General features: G+C 44.5%; 1 protein-coding gene across 1 annotated transcript in view; it reads right to left on the bottom strand.

Annotated features, from left to right (window-relative positions):
* The window catches only part of LOC147684264 (putative cation-transporting ATPase 13A4), a 164,019-nt gene that overhangs the window by 87,836 nt on the left and 52,161 nt on the right, over positions 1-24,022 (bottom strand). Inside the window, exons 6-11 of the mRNA XM_086944658.1 lie at positions 22,903-22,972; positions 18,218-18,352; positions 15,801-15,873; positions 13,658-13,789; positions 5,774-5,944; positions 755-912 (exon numbers count right to left, since the gene is read on the bottom strand). Coding sequence (XP_086800784.1) covers positions 755-912; positions 5,774-5,944; positions 13,658-13,789; positions 15,801-15,873; positions 18,218-18,352; positions 22,903-22,972 — 739 coding nt within the window. The remainder of the gene's footprint in view (positions 1-754; positions 913-5,773; positions 5,945-13,657; positions 13,790-15,800; positions 15,874-18,217; positions 18,353-22,902; positions 22,973-24,022) is intronic.

The raw sequence follows: 24,022 nt of genomic DNA, 5'->3' as shown, positions 1-24,022 counted from the left end.
CACTTTCCAAATGCTGAATCTGTACTTGGTTGCAAACCCAGGTCATGTTTCTTCCATAGCCAAATGCCTTTTTGTGGTCACAAAGGGCCCAATTCTGCAAAATGGACATTTGTGAACGCAAAACGTCTTGGTACATCTGGCCCTTAGATGTCAGAGCTGCGGACATAAGAGTCCATTTTGATCCAAAGGCGTGTCCAATAAGACTTCTGTCAACCCAGAAGGTAAAGCTGTCAGTGCTTTCTACAGTCAGGGCTGCGGGGTTTATGAGTAGAGGAGGAGAGATGGAAGGCTTAGCTGGCCGACTCAGCAGCATCTCTCAGACTGTCCATTTCTGTCTGGCAGTGCCACAGACATATTTTTCCCCTTAAATGGCGGTACCATTTCTATGGATGATGCGTAGGCCGGCATTGACATGCTAAATATTTGGGGCTTAATCAGTGCTTAGAACCATGGTTTCTTCGACGTTTGCAGCATGGGCTTGGCTGACATGTTTTGAATTCTGTTGCATGGTCCATTGAATTGGCTTCTAAGAAATTTTACTTCAAGTCAACTGAGCAGTTAAGTCACTCTGGCCCACACCGCCAGCCTCTGCAAACATAACTAAGTGCACCTTGTCCATCATTAAGGTTTGAGGTTGAAACTTGAGTGCCTTTCCAGCATCATGAGGTGCGTCCATCAAACCGCTTTCCCTCAAGATCCGGTTCTTACAGATATGGTACCAGACACACACAAACGGATCAGCAGGATCACTTACCCCTCTAGGCGCCATAATGCTGATCGCATAAATGACACCGATAATAGCGATGGCGATAAAGAACATAAAGAAACGTGCAATGTCCCGGTACAGCTTGAAGTTCACCGGCTTGGGGTACAGGATGGACCTCACCATGTCCCCTTTTGTTGTGTTGAACCCTAAGGAAAACAAAGAATAAGTGTTTGCCAACTTATGGTTTCATAAAAGAGGCAACATACAGCGACAAACCCCATCGGAAGGCACATATAATAGACAATGATCAATGCTTGATCAATAGTGCTAGCTTGTCTAGAGCCACTTTCAGAATCTAATGTGTGATGTTCATTTTTTTCCACTTGTACAAGATCTGCTTTCAGTCAACCAAGCAGCCACTCGCACACCACTACATACTGCCAAGCCAACATGCAAGTGCTCTCAGACCATGAAGGAACTGCCTGTAACATGTCAGGGATCAGATTCGTTTTCAAGACAGAAGAATATATTTTCAATACACAGAGCGCACATTGTTTGCATGTATAAGAAACATGACATTTCTCCCAGAGCACCGTGGTCCACATTTCGTTCTAAGTAGTTCTCACGAAAACCACAGTTTTACATGGGTGATGGGGTTTATTATGACCACCATCTGCAATGATATCGTTTTACATACCTCACCCTCAGGGAGGAAATCCTTTGGTAGGGATAGTTCCAGTTGACTTCCTTGCTTTGGAAGGTGGTTGGTGCCATTTCCACCATCAAATCTGGGCCCTGGAAATGCACCACTAAAGTGGGGCATATCACCTTCTGGCCACGGTTGGACTGTTTCCAAGGTGGTCTCCCACACACTCAAATAGACGTGGTAATCGACGATATTAGCACCATTTGGTTGACACAGAATATTGGAGCACATTGTGCCTGCAATGGCGCCATCTCTGCTGGTGGCACGGCCACTCTTGGAAGGACTCTACATGGGGCAGTTTGACTCTGGGAGGTGCGGATGGAAGTTCTACCATGCTTTGTGGAACGCTTGTTGTTGTTATCATCTTAATCCGGAGCGGAGCAAAACAAAGCATCCAGATAGAGACAAAAATCTGAATTGATAGTTAGAATTACAATTAATCTAAAAAAAAAAACAATATTCACGCCGACCATGGAGGCAAAGATACCATCGCTCATATTTCTCTCCCACCGCACTCCAAAATGAAACGTATGTAACACCGCTTTTAACATAGTTATTTAACCGCAGAATTGAAAACAGCTTGAAAGGCAAATATCAAAGTCAATTGCAGAAAATTGAGACAACACATTACAAGAGAGTGGACCAGGTGCACACATCTCCATTAACTTCGAGGCCTAAACTGACTATAGGTGTTAGCCTCATTTATAGTAATCTGCAGCTACTGGTTCTCTCACACTCAACAAGTTCAATGATGAACACAATCTTACGTCAAGCGTCTGAGAAACAGAGTACGATAGTTACTGCTGTTCTTCAAATGATAGTGTCTAATCTTCAATGCCACAATCCTTTTATTCTAAATAAATTACTTTCTTCAGTTGGTGTTTCAACTTAGAGGAATTCAGTCTCCTTTGCTGGTTACCTACCACCGATCACATCCCTTCCTCAAGAGATTGAGCCAAAGAGTCCTATGGTCGGTGATCTTCACAACCAGTCTTTGCCTTAATGATCACCTATCAAGCCCAGCCATCCCTCATTGTGTCACTATCTTCAGGAAAGACGCTCAGTCATTGCAGTCAATCATTCCTCTTCTGGTATAATCTCTTCTAGTTGTGAGGTGAGTGGTTCATGGATATGTTGTATGAGGATCCGATCTGTCATGTCTGAACTCCAAGATTTTGTTTTTAGTTTTATTTTCATTTTTACCCTCTTTGTAACCAGTACATTTTGTCTTTTTCCTTATTTTTTTGGTGTTGCTGATTGATACAAACCTGCCCATATGTGTAGGAAACAAAAATAGTAGTTATTTTGAGTGAGAGAGAAAGAGATTGCATTATTTGTGCCTGAGCTCTGGCAACAAATGATTAGTGAAGGAAGAAGAACCTCATGTGTGACTTCCTTCATGCCTTCGTGTTCTGACAGAAAACTCCTCCATTCGCATCACACAAACAAAACATCAGTGCCTACGACAGTAGAGAGGATGGTGCCAGTTGGATGGTGTGGAAGAAGACTCCTTACCGTACGCCGTGTATGAGAATCAAAAATATGCTGAGAAGTGAAGGGCCAAGATACCACACCACCACCTCTGGGGAGTCTTGTTATGAGATGTAAAAGATACTTATTGTTGACGATCTTCACAGACAAACACCCCCTGTACCCGCCTAGGCTGCTTTTAGAGTAAGCTTAGCACTTTGTGTCCATCATTCAAAGAACATTTTGAAAGCCCCAACTTTAGGGAAATGTCTTTAATCCTAAAAGAACCCAACTTTCAGGAAAATTTCCTTGAATACCAATCTGCAAGTTCTTGATGTGAAACGGCTGCTCACAAGTTCCAGTCAATCCCGCTGGCGACTGGTTTTCTATCAGAAAAGTGCAGTTTCCACTGTCTCCAAGATATTCAACACAGGCCTAGCAAAGAGGGACCCAGTAAGGAACTGGTCCACATTAATCTTATAGGACACAGCTCACAGAAAAGGCAACCCTTAGACTTCCTTGCATTTCACTCCCTCTCTCGACAAACTGCCCCCAAGACCAGCCCACGCCTACCACCAGAGGATCAAAGGAAAGTTCCAACCCTCCAGTGCACTTCTGCCCTCGCTGTCTAGGATGCACAGTTCCAAGACCAGGCCCTCTCCAAGGGACAGAGTGTCCTGGATCCTAGTGAAAGGCAGATGGGTCGTGGGAGTTGCTATAAAGAATAAAGGGCAGTCGATCTGAGGAACCTTCGGAGATATAAAATGTAAGGGGTACTAAGAATGTCAAACAGGGTGCAATATTCATGGACCATCGTACTGCATGGATACTGTGCGGATAAAAGTACTGCATAGATTTTATCAAGGTTGATACATTGATAATTGGAAACAAATTGTTATAAGCTCCTAATTTCAGTACAATTCATAGAGGACTTCGAATATCAGTTTGGGATTTCTTTGTTCCTGTGAAATGAACTAGGATTTGATCTGTGGTCACATTGTTTTTCGGGATGTTTTCCTGCTAGTTGTTTAATACTAGTTTCATCCGACCATGATATAACTACATCACCAGACAAGAGTTTTGCCCTCATGCAGTTTGCACCTGAAGATTCTTCAATGTTCTTCAAGGTTGGTGTATAATGATTCAGGACAGAAGAACTGGTATTTGACCAAGTGATTAGTTACAGATGTGGCAAAGGACAGGATTCCTTCTCACCCGGTGAGGGTTGTGTGGTCCAATCCCCATTGCAGCTTCTTTACGCCATGCTTGTTTCTTGAAAGTTCACTGAACTGATGGGAAGACCATTGTGTTGCTAAAGGTTTGACATTTGTTAGTTGGGAGCTCAGCTCTGTCTTCCACAGAAGAAGCAAGAGACCACAAATGAAGTAGATGGTTCTGCCCTGTTTTTTTGACTGACAGCTGACACTTGCAGAGCCCACCACAGATGCACAAAATGCAACTGGAACTAAGGGAGATGTTGAAATTTACAGCGAGTACAGGGGAGAAACCCCTGTTGGAACCTCTGAAGATTTAGGAATAGGATAGGAGTCAAGCAAAATAAGTTTTTCAGATGTTGCTATTAACATTAGGCAATTTTTTGATGTGCCTGTTAGAAACTGGCTGTTACTGTTTGAAATGATACATTCCAGCTGAAACAGTGTTTAAGTGCTTCTGCCGTTGATCCAAGTTTATCCAGGAGGAAGCCAAGCTTTAGCTGCTTTTGGTGGGCTTTAAGTGGGCCTCGGCATAGACATATGTGAAAAAAAACAGTTGGGGAGGAAGGAGCTTTATCACCTGCACGGCCAAGGCTTGGAACGAGCTTCCGTTCTTTCTGGGAAATGCCGTAGACCTTCTCCCCTTTAGAAAGCGTCTGAAAACCTGGCTCTTTACTCATTGAACGCCCTCTGACAATGGCTTGAGCAGATCTCCGTGCCAGGACACCCTAGGGTAATTGTGCGCTTTTATAAATGTAATTAACATAACACATTAGGTGGGTTATGTCTTCTCATTCACTGCCACACAGCCAACAGCAGTGAAACAAACCAAAGAACATTCTCATTGCCAAGGATCAAGTCTGTATTATCAATCTTAGCAGACAGAAGCTCAGCTGACCATCGCTGACTGTCTGGGAAACTGAGGTATTTATGTAACTTCGAATCTCTTTGAACTACACAGTGGATTAAAGATTGTGTATCCCCCTGGAAAATACTTTTTAGAGCTGCCTTCAAATATGTGTCTTTAGGTATAGCAAGCTGGTAAAATTGTCATTCCAAAGTACAGTCAACATAAATCTACCAATCAGGTTTTCAAAATTACATGCACAGGGGTGATTTTGTCCTGGTACCTATAGCTGGAAAAATAAATTGTATAGATTATCCCAGCTCTACTTCCTCAGCTATTAAGGATAGGTTTTGTGGGCCACATTCCAGCCTGATTTGTGCTTGTGGAATGGACCTGTTCAGTTGAACACAACACAACTCAACAATTTTGGCTAATCTCCAAAAGGCTGTTGACAATTACACAATGCTGTCATGCTGTAGACAATTGAGAACAATGTTTAGCCTCAAATACCATCAGAACTTGAGTTGTTGAGAAGTGCTGTAGATTTTATGGTCTTGCCGCTCCACTCAATTAAAATGGACTCCATCTTTAGCTTTTCTCAGTTAGCTTTGGTTCCCAAAATGACACAAAACGTAACCCTTATGTTTTCCCTTCCTATGTACGCCTTACCAGGTGCAGTCAGCGGTGTTCAGGTAGTTCTATCCTATGAACACCTTTCAATCTCTTTAACTAAGGGAGAGCACGCTGCTTTCCTCTCTTTGATGTTTCTTTGAGTACACTTCAGGACTTTGAACATGGCCCCATAAGTAAACTACTTGTCGTGCACTCACCTGTCCTCAGCACCACGGCCTTCGCTGGACCCTGGCCCGTGGACTCTGCTCGGATGACCTCGGTCCCACAGAAGAGCACATGTCGCTTATAATCTTCTCCACTGAACTCCTTCCAGGACATTGAGTTGTCCAAGTGAGGCAACTGGGTCTTCGTCACAGGGATGCACTCACCTTTAAAAAGCGACAAGGACGTGTATGTGAATCAATAGATTGTTTATTTTAGATCAGACTTAAATGAATGCTAAAATTAACCTAAAAAATTCACTCAGTTTTATAATATATGTCGGATAAAAGATAATATTAATAAAGTGAACACTGATCATAGACTAAAGTGTATATTGAAAAAAGAGAGCGGAACCCTTGGTAACCCAAAGGACTGGGGTTCAAAGAAGACATTTTTATACAAAGATGTCCTCTTGGAAAAATGTCAATATCCAACTTTAACACACATTCATAGTCCACATCACGTTCATTCAGGTCCACTATTAGATACCACCCCAATCTTGAGTCTGTTACGTATTGGCACAAAAACCTGTAGTTAGTGGATAGATGGCTGAAATGTATTAAAAATAATATGATTTTTTCAAGAGCATTACAAAAAGACCATTTTTATGAAAAAAATCACAGTAAAACAATTACAATACATTACATATTAAAACCAATTGATCATAGTAAAAATTAAAAAAAAATATTGCACAAGAGTTAAAAAAAAAACAGTAACATTTGTCATCAGTTGCCACATCCCAGAAAAGAATTAAACCACATAAATCCAAGTGCTTTACAAATTATATGCATCTGAGGTCATGTTGCATACAACCGAATTTGTGGCTACAATAGGAGCGTCGACGCATTTCGAAGGAATAGTCATATAATACCTTCTTTTTCAAGACACTAGTATTGTTACTCCCGTTCTTTTCAAATTAGAGGCGATGAATCCGCCCCGACCCATCAAAAGTCCTTCAAGTAAACGAGTCCTGATTACTCCATTTCTTGTCTAATAAGTTTTGTATAACTCAGGTATCTGGTGCACAGGGGCAACCTGGCCTTAGTTAAGCAGTCACAGCATCCGCCTCAGCCCTGTTCTCATTATTAAAAACAATGTTCGTCCGCCCATTGGGTAAGCTTCCTCTTCAAATTATGGGAAGTATTATACCAGAATGTTTTCTTTCAACTGTTCTTTAAGGGACCTGCTATAATTTCTTATTCAAATAGAGCTTTTCTTTAGTAATATCGAGCTCTATTTAATTTCAAGCCGAAGACCTACAGCGTTTACGTCTGTCCGACCTGCTGCCTTATTTTTTTTTTAAACTTTAAAAAACAGGCCTGAACTGTTCCCATGAGGCACAGGTCAGACTGATTTGCATATGGCCATGTCTGAACTGGGGTGGCAGAGTGAGCTAAAGAATGAGAATGGATTAAACCCAGATCAGTTGACTGGGGTGAGCGCTTGCAATTTTCAACACTAGGTCCATCATCCCCTTTGGTTTTGCCCCAATAGGGATAAACAGTGCTCAGAGACCTACGAGGCAAGACACCGCCCAAGTGACCTAATAGGCAAGACACCACCTAAGAGGCAAGACACTGCCCAAGAGACCTAAGAGGCAAGACACCACCTAAGAGACCTAGGAGGCAAGGCACTGCCAAGAGACCTAAGAGGCAAGACACCACCCAAGAGACCTAAAAGGCAAGACAAAGTCCAAGAGACCAAAGAGGCAAGACAACGTCCAAGAGACCAAAGAGGCAAGACACCACCTAAGAAGCAAGACACATCACCCAAGAGACCTAAGAGGCAAGACACCACCCAAGAGAACCAAGAGGCAAGGCACTGCCGAGAGACCTAAAAGGCAAGACACTTCCCAAGAGACTTAAGAGGCAAGACAATACCCAAGAGACCTACGTGGCAAGACTCAGCCTAAGAGGGAAGACATCATGCAAGAGACCCAAGAGGCAAGACACCGACCAAGAGACCTAAGAGGCAAGACACCAACCAAGAGACCAAAGAGACAAGACACCAACCAAGAGACCAAAGAGGCAAGACACCGCCCAAGAGACCAAAGAGGCAAGACACCGCCCAAGAGACCAAAGAGGCAAGACACCGTCCAAGAGACCAAAGAGGCAAGACACAGCCCAAGAGACCAAAGAGGCAAGACACCGCCCAAGAGACCCAAGAGGCAAGACACCGCCCAAGAGACCCAAGAGGCAAGACACCGCCCAACAGACCTAAGAAGCAAGACACCGCCCAAGAGACCAAAGAGGCAAGACACCACCCAAAAGACTCAAGAGGCAAGACACCGCCCAAGAGACCCAAGAGGCAAGACACTGCCCAAGAGACCCAAGACACCGCCCAAGAGACCTAAGAGGCAAGACACCACCCAAGAAACCTAAGAGGCAAAACACCACCCAAGAAACCTATGAGGCAAGACACCTAAGAGGCAAGACAGCACCCAAGAGACCTAGGAGGCAAGACACCGCCCAAGAGACCTAAGAGGCAAGACACCACCTAAGAAGCAAGACATCGCCCAAGAGACCTAAGAGGCAAGACAGCACCCAAGAGAACTAAGAGGCAAGGCACTACCCAAGAGACCTAAAAGGCAAGACACTGCCCAAGAGACCTAAGACGCAAGACAATACCTAAGAGACCTAAGAGGCAAGACACTACCCAAGAGACCTAAGAGGCAAGACAATACCCAAGAGACCTAAGAGGCAAGACTCAGCCTAAGAGGCAAGACACCACGCAAGAGACCCAAGAGGCAAGACACCGACCAAGAGACTTAAGAGGCAAGACACCGACCAAGAGACCTAAGAGGCAAGACACCGCCCAAGAGACCAAAGAGGCAAGACACCATCCAAGAGACCCAAGAGGCAAGACACCACCCAAAAGACCCAAGAGGCAAGACACTGCCCAAGAGACCCAAGACAGCACCCAAGAGACCTAAGAGGCAAGACACCACCCAAGAGACCCAAGACACTGCCCAAGAGACCTAAGAGGCAAGACACTGCCCAAGAGACCTAAGAGGCAAGACACTGCCCAAGAGACCTAAGAGGCAAGACACCGCCCAAGAGACCAAAGAGGCAAGACACCGCCCAAGAGACCAAAGAGGCAAGACACCACCCAAAAGACCCAAGAGGCAAGACACTGCCCAAGAGACCCAAGACAGCACCCAAGAGACCTAAGAGGCAAGACACCACCCAAGAGACCCAAGACACTGCCCAAGAGACCTAAGAGGCAAGACACCACCCAAAAGACCCAAGAGGCAAGACACTGCCCAAGAGACCCAAGACAGCACCCAAGAGACCTAAGAGGCAAGACACCACCCAAGAGACCCAAGACACTGCCCAAGAGACCTAAGAGGCAAGACACTGCCCAAGAGACCTAAGAGGCAAGACACTGCCCAAGAGACCTAAGAGGCAAGACACCGCCCAAGAGACCAAAGAGGCAAGACACCGCCCAAGAGACCAAAGAGGCAAGACACCACCCAAAAGACCCAAGAGGCAAGACACTGCCCAAGAGACCCAAGACAGCACCCAAGAGACCTAAGAGGCAAGACACCACCCAAGAGACCCAAGACACTGCCCAAGAGACCTAAGAGGCAAGACACCACCCAATAAACCTATGAGGCAAGACACCTAAGAGGCAAGACAGCACCCAAGAGACCCAGGAGGCAAGACACCGCCCAAGAGGCCCAAGAGGCAAGACACCACCCAAGAGACCTAAGAGACAAGATACCACCCAAGAGACCTAAGAGGCAAGACACCACCCAAGAGACCTAAGAGGCAAGAGAAGTGTGGCTCACTGGTTAGAGCAGACATGCCCTGAAGCAGAGGTCAGACCCGGGATCAGGGTTCAATTCCCGACGCTGCAGGGTATGAGCCCAAGTGTCCACGGACTCGATAATTCTCACTTCGGTGCCTACTCTAATCACGGGTTCACACTCTGCAACTCTGGGCAATAGCTTGCTTAATCTCCACTACGGCCCCATGCGGCGGGATGCCTGGTTTCACCTTGGGGATGCCCAGTACGGGTTATCTCACAGGGAAAAGCCAGGACGGGTTCCCAATGCAAGCGCCGAGATGCCCAAGGGTAAGTCGAGCGCTATATAAGAAAACACATACATATATAAGAACACACATACATACTACCCAAGAGACCTAAGAGGCAAGACACCGCCCAACCAAGAGACCTAAGAGGCAAGACACTACCCAAGAGACCTAAGAGGCAAGACACCGCCCAAGAGACCTAAGAGGCAAGACACCACCCAAGACACCTAAGAGGCAAGACAGCACCCAAGAGACCTAGGAGGCAAGACACCGCCCAAGAGACCTAAGAGGCAATACACCACCCAAGAGACCTAAGAGGCAAGACACCACCCAAGAGACCTAAGAGGCAAGACACCACCCAAGAGACCTAAGAGGCAAGACACCACCCAAGGGACCTAAGAGGCAAGACACCGCCCAAGAGACCTAAGAGGCAAAACACTACCCAAGAGACCTAAGAGGCAAGACACCGCCCAAGAGACCTAAGAGGCAAGACACTGCCCAAGAGACCTAGGGGGCAAGACACCACCCAAGAGACATAAGAGGCAAGACACCACCCAAGAGACCTAAGAGGCAAGACACCACCCAAGAGACCTAAGAGGCAAGACACCACCCAAGAGACCTAAGAGGCAAGACACCACCCAAGGGACCTAAGAGGCAAGACACCGCCCAAGAGACCTAAGAGGCAAAACACTACCCAAGAGACCTAAGAGGCAAGACACCGCCCAAGAGACCTAAGAGGCAAGACACCGCCCAAGAGACCTATGAGGCAAGACACCACCCAAGAAACCTATGAGGCAAGACACCTAAGAGGCAAGACACTGTCCAAGAGACATAAGGGGCAAGACAGTGTCTAAGAGAAAAGATACCACCCAAGAAACTTAAGAGGCAAGACAATACCCAAGAGACATAAGAGGTAAGACACCGCCTAAGAGGCAAGACAGCACCCAATCACATGCTTGTGTCGCACATACAAAGAAACCACAGAATACAACTGGATCAGACCCCGGCTCAAGTCTTCTTTGGGTACCCAAGCAGACTATTTAAATTGAGCTGAGATTAAACATCTCTCTAAATGCTGTCAAACAGCATTTACCACTTACTATACCTTTCATAATGTAGAAAGCGTGCAATAATACAGAATTCTTATAGAGCTAATAACGATTGGCTCGATTAATATAAATATGTGCTGTAATGCATATTACCAAACATATCACTATTGCAAGTTCTGCAGTGAACTCGGTCACTCTGCAATTTTTCCCAGGTAATTTTTGCCAGTTTAAACTTGCCAAAATTACGAGAGAAAAAATGCCTGGAAAATACTGGGTCATGCAGAGTTTAGTGAGGAAAGCACCAAAACGTGCATGTTATCCCGGTATCCATCAAGAACTCCCGAACCCTACCCCAACTCAGAAAAGAGTTGAAGATGCCCTCTTTAAAGAGTACTACATACCAGTTCACTAGATATCCACAACCATCTCCCTCTCCGATCACTCGTTAACTTTATGCTTGTCTTGAACCATGTATAGTGCTCCCCTGCCTTATGGGTAGGTTCGAGCTATAGAAATACTGCATATATACATAGATAACCCATTTATATGGCAGTAATTATCTATACTACTATAATAAAGGAAGAACTTTCAGCCTTTGAGGCAGGTAAACTCGGAAACCACAGCGCCAATCCACACACCCGATACACCGTTGGAATCGTCAGGGGGTGTAGATGGTTATAGGCTATATAAATTAAAAAAAAATGTTATTTCAAAAATGTACAGAAAAAAAAAAAATAGTCCCTCCAAAGTAGCGCCGGCCGCGACGTGCGTGCTCACGTCAGGAGCGCGGGGGGAGAGGCGTCCAGGAGCCAGACAAGGAGCGGCGGACATGGCGCGGGGAGGAGTGGTGACGTTAGGAGCAGCGGACAGGCCAGGGGCGGTCAGGTGAAGCGGCGAGGAGTGGTAAACTGAGCAGCGGCGGCTGAGGTAAGGGGACCCATGTCGGAGCAGGCAGGGGTCGGGGCAGGCGGGGGACGGCCCGGGCAGGGGCTGGGTGGGGGCCGGGCTGCTGTAGGGGCAGGCGGGGGTCGGGGCAGGCGGGGGTCAGGGCAGGCAGAGGACAGGCTGGGGACGGGGGCCGGGCTAATAGCTGTGGACCAGGACTCTCCAGGGCGTAGGAGACAGGTCTTAAAAGAACAACTATTTGGTTTAAATCCCCTCCACCACCGTATGTTTATGCCTCCCGGAAGTGAAAGGGAAGCTTACTAATACTGGCGCCTACGCGCTTTTCTATACCCCGACTGCTGCTCTCATGGAAGGTGTGGAGACGCACAAAATCCTGTTTCTGCGAATATGTTTAAATGCATCTTTGTACTTCTCCGAACTTTGTGGTAGTGGAATTTTGCACATGAACATTCTGTTGTAAACTATATTTTCAATGGGGCGGGCGGGCGGGGGTCGGGGAAGCCTGATTGCTCCCGGACAAGGTCGGGACGGGCTGCTAGTAACTTTATAATTGGGTGCTATTAATCAAACTTGATAAATTCCAAATCATGCAACATCAGGAGATGTCTTGTATGATAAATAATGTACCCTTTTGTGGGAGAACCATAATTGGAGCCAACATTGGAAACTGACTTGACATTCTCAACTGCAAAGACAGTGTTGTGTTTGGAGAAAAGCATTTTGTAGATGAGGAAGTCAATGTGCATGACCTAGAATGGAAACATGGTGCCATTAATAAGGTTATACAAGAATCAAAAAAAGATCTGTATGCCATATCAAAGAATCATTCTCCTAAAGGTGAATAATTGTGCTTTGCAGCCATTCCATCAATACAGAGACCACAGAAAGACCCATAGGTCGTTTATTGGAGGGGCTTTGGGCATATGGTGCTCTTAAACAATCCTCATTTCATTTTCCCTTCATTTTTCCCAATTTTCTTCAAAGATAAAAATAGCATTCTCTTTTCCCTTTTATCGCTCTTGCAAATTTATAAAAAGTTATGAGAAAATGTATGCACTCACTTCTAAAATGATAATATTATTAGTTATATCAATAATCATATTGATCATACAAACTGAACTCACTAAAATGTAATTCTTTCATGGCAAAGAAGCATTAGGTTTTATTTTACCCTTGTACATGTTACTCATATATACACCTCAGAAGGATAAAACTGAGTTAACTGCTTTGGGATTTTCAGAAATCATATAGCCAAACCATGGCAGCATCTTAGGATGCTGCCCCTCCTCTCCTTCACTGCAATCTAGTCTAATACATATAAAAAAATATTCCTCTTGCTTTACAAATCCCTGATAGTGCAAGGCTAACCCAACAAAGAGACCGAATCCCCAAAGTACGGGTCTCATATGAATGTAAGCATTCGATCAGTGACCGGCTCTGCCGTAGTGTCAATGATAATGCGTGGGGGCCTCAGTCATCTCCTGTGCATCCGTGAACCAAGCCCCACAGCCCATCGCATCAACATTGCTCAAAAGCACAGAACCAAGAAATGCTCCAGGTTCGATCAATACTGCAGGAGAGTAGAACAAGCTACTATTCTGACACAGCAGCAACAGCCGCACAACAGAAATACTAACAGGGAAGGAAGGTCGAGAGACAACTAAAAAAGGTTATATCAGTCCTGGCAGCATTGGTGTGATTTGGCACTGGCTCCAGAGAATCTTGATCTGATTGTGAGATGGTTCTGAAGCAACAGCACCCATCACTGCAGGAAGATCTTCTAATGTGTTTAATTTAGGACAATCCACATCCATGGAAACTGTACCCAAGAACCCTGTACCTTAAAGCTTTGGTCATATGGAGAATTATTGAACATGAATCCAAGCTTTACCTGTGACCATGCCTTCATTCAAGACGCAGGTGCCGCTGATCAGGATCGCGTCACAGGATAGGAAGAAATTCTTTCCTGTTAGGACAATGACATCTCCAGGGACGAGGAGCCGGGATTCCACTTGAGTGCACCCTGTTGAAAATTATAAAAAAAATATGCAGTTAATCTTCTTCTTACTTGTAAAAAGAGTGTAGGACCATTTGAGTGGCCCCCATTGAGATGACTGTACGAGATACAATCCACTAAGATGGCCTCCATGTGTGAACACGCTAACAATGTTAACTAATAATGTGGACAATCTTCGCAAGAGCAGGAGTATCTTTTTTGGTAAACATCTTAGACTAGAAGAGGGCTAAGTCTTAAAGCACGTCTTGCCGTCCCATCAATCGTTGGATAGGAAGTCCAACTATTACAAAGCCAAGAAGGACGCATTTGCAAATCTAAGTGATTGAGCGTCTGTGAAGCTTCCCGAGGCGGTCAGGAAAGATCCGCTATTGTGTGTTAAGACTGTGGCAAGTGTGTCTTATGGTAAACTATAGTTGAGCAGTGAGGCTGCCTTTTTTCTCCAGTAAAAACAATTCAGAATGAAGATTGAAAGATGGGGTGTGGGGGGGGCACAATACCAATGCTCATGGGATGTGGCTGTGAAGCGAAAAACGGGTGCCGGCCTGGAAAGCTCCACAATGTAATTTGAGAAATCTTGGTTATTCCAGAGCCTTATTTTCTTTCCTTCTCCTTCTGTCCCCATTATTCTCTTTGTTCATTTTTCCCTCTTCCATATGTCCTATAGCATTCTGTTCATTTAGTTTTGGTCAGGTGTGAGTTGTATGGTGTCCTGGTAGGGATATTTGGCTCAGTTGTAGAATTTTCCATTGGTGTTTGTTCTAGATCCCTAAATGCAGAAGAGAAGTTGCATTTGAAGAGGGCGGTGCTTTCTCAGCTGTGGTGAACTCTGAAATAAAGACTGTGTCATTGGTATAGAGTCTACGTGGATGTTTCATAAAGTCCTTCTGACTCTCCATGAATAAGAGGCCATTTTGAAAGGCCCAAGGAGAAAACAGATCTTGAAAGCGGATCTCTGAAGTTTACGGCCTTATTTACCAGGAACATGGGAGATGAAAGAAACTATTTCATGAACTATGGGTATCATGGTGTCCACGCAGAGTGTCATGGCCTAAGGAAGTTCTAGGTGCATAGCAAGGAGAATAGCCTAGCTGATTAAAGAATAATTTTGTATTTTCTGTTATTCATGGGGGACACCTCAACTTGACCATTTAGTCCAGTTCTGCAGTCCATCTGCACAGACAAATTGTCATTCGGTCCAAAAGAACTTCCCTGAATTTTAATGTCTGAACCTGAGATTTCAGAAAAGCGTTTATTGCAGTTGATAAATTAAAATCACTGTTAGCGCCAAGAAGCAACAGAGTACTTTACAGACAACCTTGTTTGGTAGCTGGACTGTAGGGAGCATGTGGAGTTTTATTGAGATTGGAGGTAGGATCCAGAACAGGAAAACTAAAAACATGTCATTGGACCCCACAAGATAGCCCTCTGTGCAATTTATTTTTTACATATTTATAATTCCCAATGTTTTCAGTTTTATTTAAAGTAATAAGATGGTTAGTCAGAAATCAAATGTGTTGGTCAAGTATCAAGGCTGGGATCAGAAGCAAAGCTTCAAGGTTGCAACGCCAGGAGCCTAGCCCTTCGTCCACTTCTTCATTGGGGAACATTTTATTTTTTTATTCATTTATGGTTGTGCTTCTTTAATTAGCATATTCAAAGTTACTCTTGATTGATTAGTATTTAAAATACAATTTAAATGTAATGAAACAAATCATCCTTCCGGGCTCATAAGAAATGGCTCGACCGTATCACTTCTGACCACCTAGTATTAAAAGAAGGATATCTGAAGAACTGATTCAACGAGCAGCAACTTGCTCCCATCTCCGCCAACCTTTTCATATATATTTTTTTATTTCTAATAAAAAGCATTCACTAACACCAAATCACCCCTTTTTCTACTGAACCCCTCCTATTGCACATTCTTATTCCTAAGAATAGAGTTAAACTAACAGGAACTCTGTTCTTATCTTTCAGCCCCTGATATTTCCGATTCTAATCTCTATCTTGTGACACTCACCTCCATCTCTTGTGAGCACAGACACTTTGACATTATTGTGCGCCTCCACCAGTCTGGCCAGTTTGCGAGCTTGCTATGAAGTAAGAACCATAAAGGCAGATGTTAAACCTGAGACAATATGGGTATAGAGTAATTTTAGCAACACTTCAACTATCAATTTACTAATAAAAGCTGAGATAGTGAGTTTTTAGTACAATTAAAATCTATGTTACTCTTATAAGATAGTTTCATTGCTACATTAGTATCTTGTGCTAAGACATGGAACTAATTAACCCCTTCGATGCGGCCGCGATTCCCCTGGTGTGCTGTAAACAGCACTAACAGGGGCGGGCCGTGACGAACCCCAGCCGTCATCAGCACACGAGCACCGTACTGCATGACGGCTGGGGTTCGTCATGAGCATGGAAGGGGTTAAGACACAAACACAATGAACACATGTAATAAAATTGCATCTATTCTAGGAGAGACAATGGAAATGTTATGTTAGAAGATTATTTGTTTCTTTGGTAACTTCTTAACCCCACCCAACAATTTCACTCAGAACCCTCATCAGCCTCCAAGGGGTGCATTGTTCCATCTGGGATGGTTTTCTTCTTTTTTAATCTTGTTCACTGCAATGACTCATCAGCGTATCTAAGCTTGTGGTACCACACTTAAATGAAGGCTTGAAACCCTCTCTACTGGGGATGTTCAGGGGTTTACGTGTCCCCATTCGAAGAGGCTTTGAGACCCTATCACTCTGGATGTTTCAGCAAGATGAAACCCCACCGGACAGAGCCATAAGACCACACGCGGGAGGAAATCTGAGCTTGTGCATCTTTATTGGTTGTAGCCCAAAGTCCCTCTCAATGGTGGGATTGGGAGCTTGTACATGTACATAGTATGAATTTTCAAGACCTTGTCTTAATCTGGAGATCTGTGCATGCAGCTCTTCTTATTGGCTGAGGCCTTGAGACCCTCTACGCCCAGGAGGCTTCTGGACCCCTCTCTGTAGGTAGTCTTGACTTCCTCTCTGCGTTAGATGTTTGACCTTGTGGATGTCTTATTGGATGAGGCCGTGACACCACCTCTGCATAAGACGGGCGCCGTCTAGAGTGGGGCGGGGGAGGTGGGTTGGAATGACGGTCATTGGTTGGACTTTTTGTCATCATCCATCTCCTCACATTCACGTTGTTCATGTAACACCTTGAGTGGCCACGGGTCGGCACCGTCAGCGGTCCCTTCCTCACTGCTCTACAGGATCCAGGTTATACCTCAATGAAGAGGCCTTTGAGGGGTTACACTGATATGGGGTTGCTTGTAGTCCCTTTTATAGGGGACCCAGCTAGGCAGTGTGGGATGTGTTGTGTCTATGAAGAGCAGGGTGAGTACTGTTGGGCAGAAGGCGGGCCTCTCTCTGGAGGGGAAGATCAATGATGGGTTGGAAGGCTACCCTGAGTGACTGCCAGTAATTAGAGCATTCCTCCCATCATCCATTGTGTGGTTGTTGTGAACAGAATGGTTATTGCAAGTATATTTGCATTTAAAACAGTGTTCTTAGAATGTATTGCTTTTATCTATTCCTTCCCTTTTCTCCTTTTTAATTCACATTTTTCACTGTATATCTATATATGCTGCTATGGTAACCTCTAAGCGGTACAAAAGGGGGTGTTGATGGACGGAGCATCTTCAAACACTCACACCCAGTCAAAAGATCTGGGTTTAATCCATCACCGTTCTTTAGCCCACACTGCCAAGCCATGTCTTCCCTGGACCGGAAACAAGCTTCAGAGTGTTTGATTGATTCAGATGCTCCGTCCATCACCACCCCCTTTCGTACCGCTTGTGGCCGCCATAAGTGTGGCAGGGTATGCTCACACGTGAGTCCCTTGCTCTCGTTGCCACTGGATTCAAGCAAGCCGGGCTGAAGATGGCTGGAATGCCAGAAACCGGTCCTCGGAAGCTTGTTTCCGGTCCAGGGAAGACATGGCTTGGCAGTTCGGGCTGGACTCTTCCCATGAGGCACAGGGTCCGACTGATTTGTATATAGCCATGTCTGAACTGGGGTGGCAGAGTGGGCTAAAGAACGGTGATGGATTAAACCCTGATCTTTTGACTGGGTGTGAGTGTTTGATTGATTCAGATGCTCCGTCCATCACCACCCCCTTTTGTAACCTCTAAGGCATAGCAAGACCACAATAGTTCACCATTGCTACACCCCCAGAGTATGCTGCATGCAGCTATAACTGTACAACATAAGTTCACCACCACCACAGACCACAAGATAACATTCATGCAGAGTAGGATTACACCGGTCAGTCACACATTGTCATACTGGGAGGCAGGTCATGTATTTCAAGTAATAACCATCAATGTGGGCACATACCTGGCTTCACCCATGTGTTGCGGCTTTGCAGGAATGATTTCATGGAACGTACCTGTCGTAGCTCATTGAGCGAAAGGGTGATGGTGACCGCACACAGAAAGAGGATCGCTATACCATAGCCCAGGTACCCCAGACACAGCCAGAGGATGGTGGTGAAAATCTGATAGACGTAGAACAGATCCATGACCTGACAAAAGACAATCAGCAGGCTCAGATCATCACCACAGATCTCCAGATGCACCAATGATGTTCTGAAGTCATTGTCCTCTAGTACAGTTTCGCAAATGTACATGCACATGTATGTCGTTGTAGAGGGATAGCAGCGCTTGACAACTTTAATTCACATTAAGACACTGTTTGAATAATTAGATAGTTGGATGTATATGGTTTCCAGAAGAACTTATAGAATTGTAAAGGAAAGAAAAGAAGGTATCCGGAATAGTTGCGAAAGGAGGAGGTGGAATAAAGAGAATGCGGTTAGCAGTGGCCACTGGCGGTGACATTGTACGTGGAGACATAGGTCTTTGATAGTGCTATGACCAGGAATATGTGAAGATATATGTCTACAGATGAACTAAAGCAACTACAATACTCCCTTTACACTACACCCTCATGATGAGCATGAGGACACACTTATGCACCCACAACGCAAAACACACAGTGGCAAATGCGTTGATGACACTTTGTAAAGGCTGTCCAGTAAGTATCCCCAGAAGTACTGACTTGGTTCTTTGAAAGCACTTGGAGGCTAATTTAATAATAAGGTTTAACGATTAGTTACTCTACTTGCTAATAACCAAATCTTGATGTTTTGAGACCAGCTGCAGCCTCTAGTCAGCATTAAGCTCAAAAACCAGGATGGCGGGCTAAAGGCGCTGATGGCAATGTCGCCACATGGGTACAGAGAGACAACATGCCTGAAAGACTAAAGCACAAGGTACTAAATTACCTTATGGAAGGTCCTCCACCTCTCAGTGAGGGGTGGATGCCCACCTAACCCCGACGAAGGAGAGGTCGAACGACCCAAGTTTCCTACACAAGTGCTGGGATTTTAAGTACCAAGGATTCGAAGCACAGAGTACAGCCGGCTGGTTGGTGATTATCTTAGGGTTCTTAGAAGTCCGTGACCATTGAGCAATTAGGAAGAGTCCACCTGTAGCTCCCTTTGGATGGTGGGAGGAAACCAAGAGACGGTGGCACAGGGGGCAGATAACACCAGGAGGAACCTCTGGAACGCAGCGGCCAATAGCAGTCCAGTGACTCATGGCACTAGGCTTAGCCAGATCATGGTGGATGAGAGGTGTTCATTCATATGCTTAAAGCCTCAGATGCATTAGCACTGCACCTGCAAAACTCAGAACAAACCTGCTCTACTATTGAAATGGTTCCCAGGTGTTTCACCGCCACACGCCACAACGGTTTCAGCCCCTCACAGCACATACTATGGATTAAACATTGGCAAAGCCCCTTTGTCTGAACCTTTATATATGACAGTGCTTCTTCATTCATTGGCAATCTTGTGTGTGGGTCTAGAAAGGGTTAATGGAGGAGTGCGAGAAAGGGTACATGCATTGGTAAGTTGGTATTTATTACATGAAAGAGTATGTTATTGAGTGTGGGGACCAAAGAGTGACAGATCACATCATCCATGCTTCAAGAAGTTAATTATTCAGATATGTATTTAATCAGTTGCTCTTTCATCCATTTATATACCTTTGGTTACTCGCCTATTCATTCATCTGCACTCAAACGCTCACCCATTCATTCATCAATGCAGATACTCAGCCAACCATTGATTCACCTTTCCCTAGATTTTGTATTCACCCACTGACAGCTTTACACAGACATGCATCAGCAGAAATGATCAAGCTATAAAAAGGCAAGTTTCTTTTTAAAAAAAATTAAAAAGCGCACTCCTGATGCACCAGCTCTTCTGAAGGGACAGTGATAGATAAAGGATAGGAAAGTTCAGGGGTGCATATATAACTGGCGGATAGGTTTAGGGTCTACCTCTAGTGGCCTAATGTGGGATTCAACACTCTGGTTTGAGGTGAACTTGTCTGACTAGCTCATCTCGTTTGATAGTCCACCTCAAATCAAATAACCCCACATCTGACGCTAGACAACAAGGCTCATGAAAAGGTCTAAGGTGAGTGCCACACTCTCACCCGCCATTCCCTACAGCTCCTGTGCTGCTGGATCTCAGCCAGCTGGCATTCAGCTGCTTCCTGATTATGGTTATATAGTAATGGGGTACCCCGGTAGGCCACTGGACTCAGGTAAATTATGATGCAAAGGTTAATGTCACCGTGACGAACCGTCAAACCACATACAAAAGCAGAAAACATTACTTTGTTAGCTAACCAAATTTAGACATCACCATTAAATTATACCAACTAAGGCTGTGATTTTAAAACAGGAGATAATCAACTCGTAAAGCATAATGTATTTCATGTTTACACAATTTTTCAAAGAACAGGTGAACAAGGGATGGGGTGGCAAGTGCATGGGAGGGCTTTGAGATAGTGATGTGAAGAGGGAAGGTAGTGCGCATATATACATCAGCAGTCATTATTTACAACCTATCCAGCCAGATGACTGGCCTGCACACATGACAAATCATAACATAATTAATGCGTATATCAAATTTGTCATCCATGTTTGACAATAAAGCAAAACAACTGTCAAGGTTTCGACCCCTATAGAGAACAGGAAACATTGTGCCTTGGGGTGGGGTCTTCATCAGGACTGACGTGAGGGAAATTGGGAGGCACGAGTAAAGAGCAATGTCACTCCAGGCTGAAGATATGAATGCTGAGCCTCATGGGCTCTCCGAATGTTTGTCGGTGTTCGTGGGTTAGCTGCCAAATCGTCTCCTGCCAGCAGCCTGCAGCCACAGGTTACTAACCAGCCATGGCTTCTGTAATCTAACCCACGAATCTCTACGAACATTCTGGCACAAAGTTTCTTGTGCTTGCCACCCCGCCTTTGTGCACCTGTTCTTTCAAACATTGAAGGACCTTTGTAGGGCATGGGTAGGGTGTCTCACAATTGCAGACCTTTGAAGGCAGGCAGCAGCAGAAGAGAAGAGGGACAACCTTGGCTTGTTTCCGGATATACTAAAATCTAATCGTATCACAGAGTTAAAGGTGGTCCTCGATTAAAATGGAAGAGGAAGATTATTTGGCTTGATGTCCCTTTTTGCCTGGTCCCTGCATTTTGTTTTTGCTGATTTTTATTGCTGTTTTAGACACTCCATGCTGGGGCACAGCTGTCCAGTACTCACTGTATGTTCTCTTACCTCTAAAGCATGCAGACATTGGCTTATCCCTGATTGGTGGATTTAAGTCTCCTATAAAGCCATAGAATGCTATGTAGAAACTGCACCCTTGGCATAGACATGTAAATGCCAGCTGTGAACGGCAGCACTTATTGTGCCATCCACCAGTGTGGCAAGAAAAACATTGCTTCAGGCCGAACACTGTACCCTGACTGCTCCGGTTCATGCCTGCAATCGGGCCTATTAAACTAACCTTTTTGACAGGTAAAACCTCTCATCTCATTTAAATATGCGTTTAGCATCCCTAGGTTAGCCTTGTAACCCACAAGTTAGAGTGCATAGTATATAAAAGTGGGACATGTAGAAAAGTAATGTTGTCATGTAGTTACAGTGACCTAGTTTCAAAACAGCAGCATTGGAGTAAAAAAAACAAAAAAAACAGATTCTGGTCACTAAACAAACTTGTCACGTGCTACAACAGACAGCACTCCTGCTGCAAAGAAGTGCAACCATGAACATTACCAAGGCCGTACCATATATAACATCCAATACAAGTTCATGTAGAATGCATTGGATATTAAAATTGCATTTTGTACCACGAGTGTTATAACTTTTTATGTCAAATAAAAGAGGGTCTTCAACAGAAATGTTAACTACAATTAGTCATGACTTTATAATTGAAATTGCTTTGTTATCCAGACTTGTTTTGGATGTTGTCACAGTGACAACGCCCTAAAAGCTATTTTCACTGCGGCAGGTCTAGCTGTCCTATTTAGAAGATCACAGTATAGATTAAAATACCAAAGCTGTATCTCTGGAAAGGGACCAGCTACAGAAATAATAAAAACACTATTTTTAATAGTTAGTAAACATCCAATTCTATGGTGATGTTTTTTTATGAATTTAGCCCCATCACCTACCCTAGTGTAGGTAAGAACAGAACTGGACCTTCATATTTGAGGCAAAGCTCTCCTTCATGCCCAAGTCAATGTTGTTGTCACAGGTGTCAACTTGCAGCTCCTCCTATTGCAAGCTACTTCCACTCCTCTAAGCCAACCACTGAGAAGAGGCTGACAGCGTGGCTAGATGAATGCCACATTGTACATGTTGGTGCTCCCAATGATGCCCATCAACAGGTTTCAAAATCAGGCAGCACAAACTTTACGCTCGTTATAGACCTCTTGCTTCAAAGCGTTCAAAGGATGGAGATAACATCACATGGTCTGAAGATGTCCCGTAGCACGAAGGGCTTTCTGAGATTAGCAAAGCGAGCTGGCTCAGAGACGAAGTGGACTTCTGTTGTCTACCTACAGGCTGACACTGAGGTGCTACCTGTTTTGCCTAATTTAAGACAATACCTGTATGTGACAGGGTTTTGTCTGCAAATTCTCTTGTAAAATATTGTATAGTTTCCAAGCACACACAAAAACCTTTTTGGTAAATAAAGTCCATCTTACCTTCAGAAAGAAGAGCTTCCAGAGCGGGGCCACCTCCACTTCAATGACGTTGTGACCACACACCAACCTCCTAAAAGACACAACGTCTCAGTTACGGCTCATCATTCCATCCGTTGAGCGTACACTTCTAGACATGATTACATTCATAGTCCGTTTCATTCATACTGGTAGGGTGACCAGATGTTTAGAACTAGAAGCTGGTTTGGCCACAGGCATAGTAATAAATGTTGGCACCAGCTGTGGTGCTGAAGGACCACAATAACTCCCACGAGCTAGAACCACACAGACGCACCCCACAAACCTATAGAAAAAGCAATAGGAAAGCAAATAGGTCTGTGGTTGTCTGTCTGCCTTTTTGTAAAATGTTATAGTAAGGAATGGAACCAGGCCAAAGCCCACAAAAGCAAAAATAATATTTTGGTCTCATAAAGCAGTCGTTGCAGTATTAGCCACTGAAGGAAAAGCATTTGTGTGTGGATGTGCTCCCTGTGAAAGAGCAGAATGCCACCGGTTATATTGAAGCCACCCAACGGATGATATGGGTGGGCCCATGCTGCCATGGAGTATGCTGCAGTAGGGGAAAGAAAAATGGGAATGACAACAGCAGGTGAATGGATGAAGGGGGGGAAGGCTGAAAGCCCAAGTAAGTAAGTATATTTTATATATCATTTTAATAAAATCAAAATATGTTGCTTACATCAGTCAAAAAAATGCTTCATATAGGAAACATTAAACAACTAAATACATCAGTGCTCTAAATATGAAAAGATTAGACTAGACAAGGAAGGAATAGAGATATTAAAGTGCATAGTGTCACAAATAAGCAGCTCTTTTAGTCTGGTCTTCTTTGCATTCTGGGACTTGTAATCCTGCCTTTGCAAAGGTAAAACAAGACTACAAGTACCAGAAAGTGAAAGAAAAGTTCAGAACTGGATAAGCTTTGAGTTTCTTCAAGGGGGAGAGAGAGCTGCTGGAGAGGTGCCCAGACCATGGTAGGTATGGTAAGATCCCTCTTTTCAGTTTTATGTATAGAATGGTGCCAACGTATATGAAACCCATCATATGGAAGCCTGCTGCCTACATGCTAGTGCTTCCCCTGTGCCAGGATGACTCTCCAGGG

Source organism: Lissotriton vulgaris, chromosome 11 (assembly GCF_964263255.1).
Source record: "Lissotriton vulgaris chromosome 11, aLisVul1.2, whole genome shotgun sequence".
NCBI classification, from domain to species: Eukaryota; Metazoa; Chordata; class Amphibia; order Caudata; family Salamandridae; genus Lissotriton; species Lissotriton vulgaris.
Note: the sequence above shows the minus strand (reverse complement) of the source record. Positions and strands in the feature narration are given on the sequence as shown.